General features: G+C 42.6%; 1 protein-coding gene across 1 annotated transcript; it reads right to left on the bottom strand.

Annotated features, from left to right (window-relative positions):
• Window positions 1-265: 265 nt before the first annotated feature.
• Window positions 266-1,192, bottom strand: LOC143825285 (olfactory receptor 14I1-like). The gene has a single exon (XM_077313309.1). The coding sequence runs from the start codon at window positions 1,190-1,192 to the stop codon at window positions 266-268; it is 927 nt and encodes a 308-aa protein (XP_077169424.1).
• Between the last annotated feature and the right edge of the window lie 2,007 nt (window positions 1,193-3,199).

Raw genomic sequence — 3,199 nt, 5'->3', positions numbered from 1 at the left:
ACTAATACTTCAGGTTTTATTTAAAGCTGTGGCCGGTTATGCCAACACCAAAAAACATGTAAAGGATCTCTCATGGGGCCAGTAATGCCCACCTGCCTGTCAAAAGTCTAGAGCAACAGATTGAGAACAAGAAGAGGGGGAAAGCAAATCAATAACCAAAACATTTTTCATTCTTATTATATTCACCACATTACAAAAACAGTCAAGAAAATAACTCAGATAAAGTCATTCAAGACAATTTTCCTAGAATTTGGCAGAATAGGATTTAGGGGAAGTGTCCAAAAGCAGTGAGCTTCAACAATGCAGTCTTCAGGTCTTTGTTTCTCATGCTATAGATGAAGGGATTCAGCAGTGGAGGTAATATAGCATACATGACAGCAAAAATCATATTGATATCAGATGAAGAGTTAGTCGCAGGCCTTAAGTAAGCAAACACTCCAGTAAAAACAAACAGAGACACCACAGTGAGGTGAGGGATGCAAGTGGAGAGGGCTTTTTTCCGGCCCTGCACAGAAGGCATGCGGAGTAGTGTTGCAAATATCTGCACATAGGTTATGATGATGAAGATAAAACATCCTCCAACTATGACGCAGCTGAATAAAAGAAGTCCAACTTCAATTAGATATAAATCTGAACATGAGAGTGTAAGCATCTGTGGAATTTCACAAAAGAACTGATTGATCTTTTTGGAGCAGAAGGTGATGGAAAAAGTGCTCGTGGTGTGTAAAGTGGCATAAAGGTTACATGCAATCCATGCACCTGCTGCCATCTGAAAGCAGGCTCCTCTGTGCATGATGCTCTCATATTGCAATGGGTTGCAGATAGCCACATGCCGATCATGCGCCATTATTGTAAGGATGGCAAGATCTGCTGCTTCAAATAGAACGAAGAAAAACACTTGAGCCACACAACCTGAATAAGAAACTAACCTGGTGTTTTGGAGGGAATTGGCCATAGCTTTAGGTACCGTGACAGAAACTGTGCCAAGGTCCTGAACAGCCAAGTTCATTAGGAAGAAGTACATGGGCGTGTGTAGATTATGACTGAGCACTATAACCATAATGATGACAACATTCCCAGTCAGTGCAATCACATATATTACTAAAAATATAAGGAAATGTAAGATCTGCAGTTCTCGGGTGTCTGCAAATTCCAGGAGCACAAATTCAGATATGGATGTAAAATTGGTCATTTTGTTCTCAATATCCAGGTGCAGGTTACCTGGAGAGAACTATCCTCAGCTGGTCTCTTCAGAATTCTTCGCTGGTCTATTCAAATGTGCTTTCTCTGAAGGCAATTGTCTTTCAATAGCACTGCAAATAAACTAAGATGAATGAATGGTTATTTGCTATTCTTTTTTTAACCATAGCATGGTAGGTAAGTCTTTCTTGTACAAGCAAAGAATGACATTGTAGATAGCCAAACTACATGGGAGATCAATATCTCACTGACTTTCTGCAACCCCACCAACCATGTGTTAGTTTGCCCTGACCTAAGCTTCTAGAATTTCCATGTCCACACACTCTGGAAATTTGACCTAGAACTATACCAAACCTTGGAGAATGACTCCTATCCAACTTTTGCATGTATAAGAAAGTACAGCGAAATGTTTCCTGATTCCATATTGAATGACCTATGTAAGGGCTGTTGTTACATAGACAATACCACACACAAATGGTGATGAGTCTTTTGGAAGTCCTCTTTTTGGAATATATATGCCAACATAGTCCTAGAAAGCCTTGGAGCCCCAGTGTTAAAGGTCCATGATGCAGTAGAATGCCATCCTAAATTCCTAATGTACAACTCCTGTTGCTTCAGACCAACATGGCTACCCATCTGAATCTATCCTAAAACATTGTAAAAGTTAGGAAGGAATACCTTTGAAACTGCTGCAATGGTGCTCCACTCAGATATTGATGTTCTAGTACCAAATATTATTGAATGCCTTAGAGTCCTGTTTCTTCTCCAGACCTTTTCAGCTTTGGTTCCCTATCTCCTTTTCTGCTCAGTTTCCGTTGTCAAGTAGAATGCTTTCATTCTTCATGTGGATGTGGTTTGATGCCTAAATAGCATTAAGATCTGTAACAAATGAGAGGAGGTCTGGCTCAATTTATCGGTTTAAGTTCATCTATCCGCCTGTCCAGGTTATTCCATAGAGGGCTCGATAGAATGTGTGCTGCTAGTTTCCGTCAAATAATAGACCAAAAGTCTGTACAAGTAAGACAGAGATTAATTTATGTTCTGTCCTTGGCAACTGGCTCCCAGGAGTTCAGCTCACTTAATTATCAAGTGTTTCTGAAGCCTTTTACTGTTGCTGTATTCTCTCCCCCCCACACACCTTTATTTTTAACTATCCTAAATAGATAATTAGTACAATATGCCTGTGCATGATGTAAGACCCAAGATATCTAAGCAATATCCGTGTCTTAGTATTAGAGTTCTTTGAGCATGCCACCGTGCTCTCAAAAAGAAAGATCCCTCAAGAATTTAGTTCAGCTTTGGTTTGTTAAAATTTTAAGCTGAAGTGCCTTAAAAACTTATTGAAAAATATTTTATGGATCTTTCAGTCCCCCAAGATTTTTTTCCAATGACTGTGCAATCCATTTTTCCTAAGGTTTCTTTGGTATTCTCATCAAGGATGGTCGGATGCTGTGTGTTTGGTGTGTGGACAATGAGTCAGGCTATAAACAGTGCCTCATGCCCTAGCCCAGCCTCATTTGCCCCTGGGAGCTGCCACAACAGAAGGTTTTGCCATCACTTGCAGCGGGTGGAGGCACAAGTGTGTGAGCTATTGCCTCTCCACCCATTCCCCCTCTCTCCACTTCATGCACTTAGTGAGGCAGGAGCCTTATACAGACAGCCGTCCCGCAGCTGCAGGCTGTGGGTGGGGGTGAGGTGAAACAAGGGGGACAATATGTCCTTGGTGGGAGGGTGACGATTTCGGGTGCAGGATGTAACCAAAGAATAGTCGGGTGGGGAACGGCAGAGGAGAGGCTTCTGAGCACTTGGCCACTTAGCCTTCTCCCGGGTTGTGGAACCATAGACACAGACAGGAACCAAACGGCGGTCTAGTGCCATCCATGCCAGAGTATCGTGGGTGACTGCGGTGCCATCCAGGCAGCAGAACAGGCTGCAACAGGCCTTGAGTGAGGTGGGGGGCAGGAGTCTCCTCAAGGGATGGGTCGGCTAAAGGTGTCAG

The sequence above is a fragment of the Paroedura picta genome, chromosome 16, assembly GCF_049243985.1.
Source record: "Paroedura picta isolate Pp20150507F chromosome 16, Ppicta_v3.0, whole genome shotgun sequence".
Lineage (NCBI taxonomy): Eukaryota > Metazoa > Chordata > Lepidosauria > Squamata > Gekkonidae > Paroedura > Paroedura picta.
The sequence above is the reverse complement of the archived record's forward strand: the minus strand, read 5'-3'. Positions and strand labels throughout refer to the sequence as shown.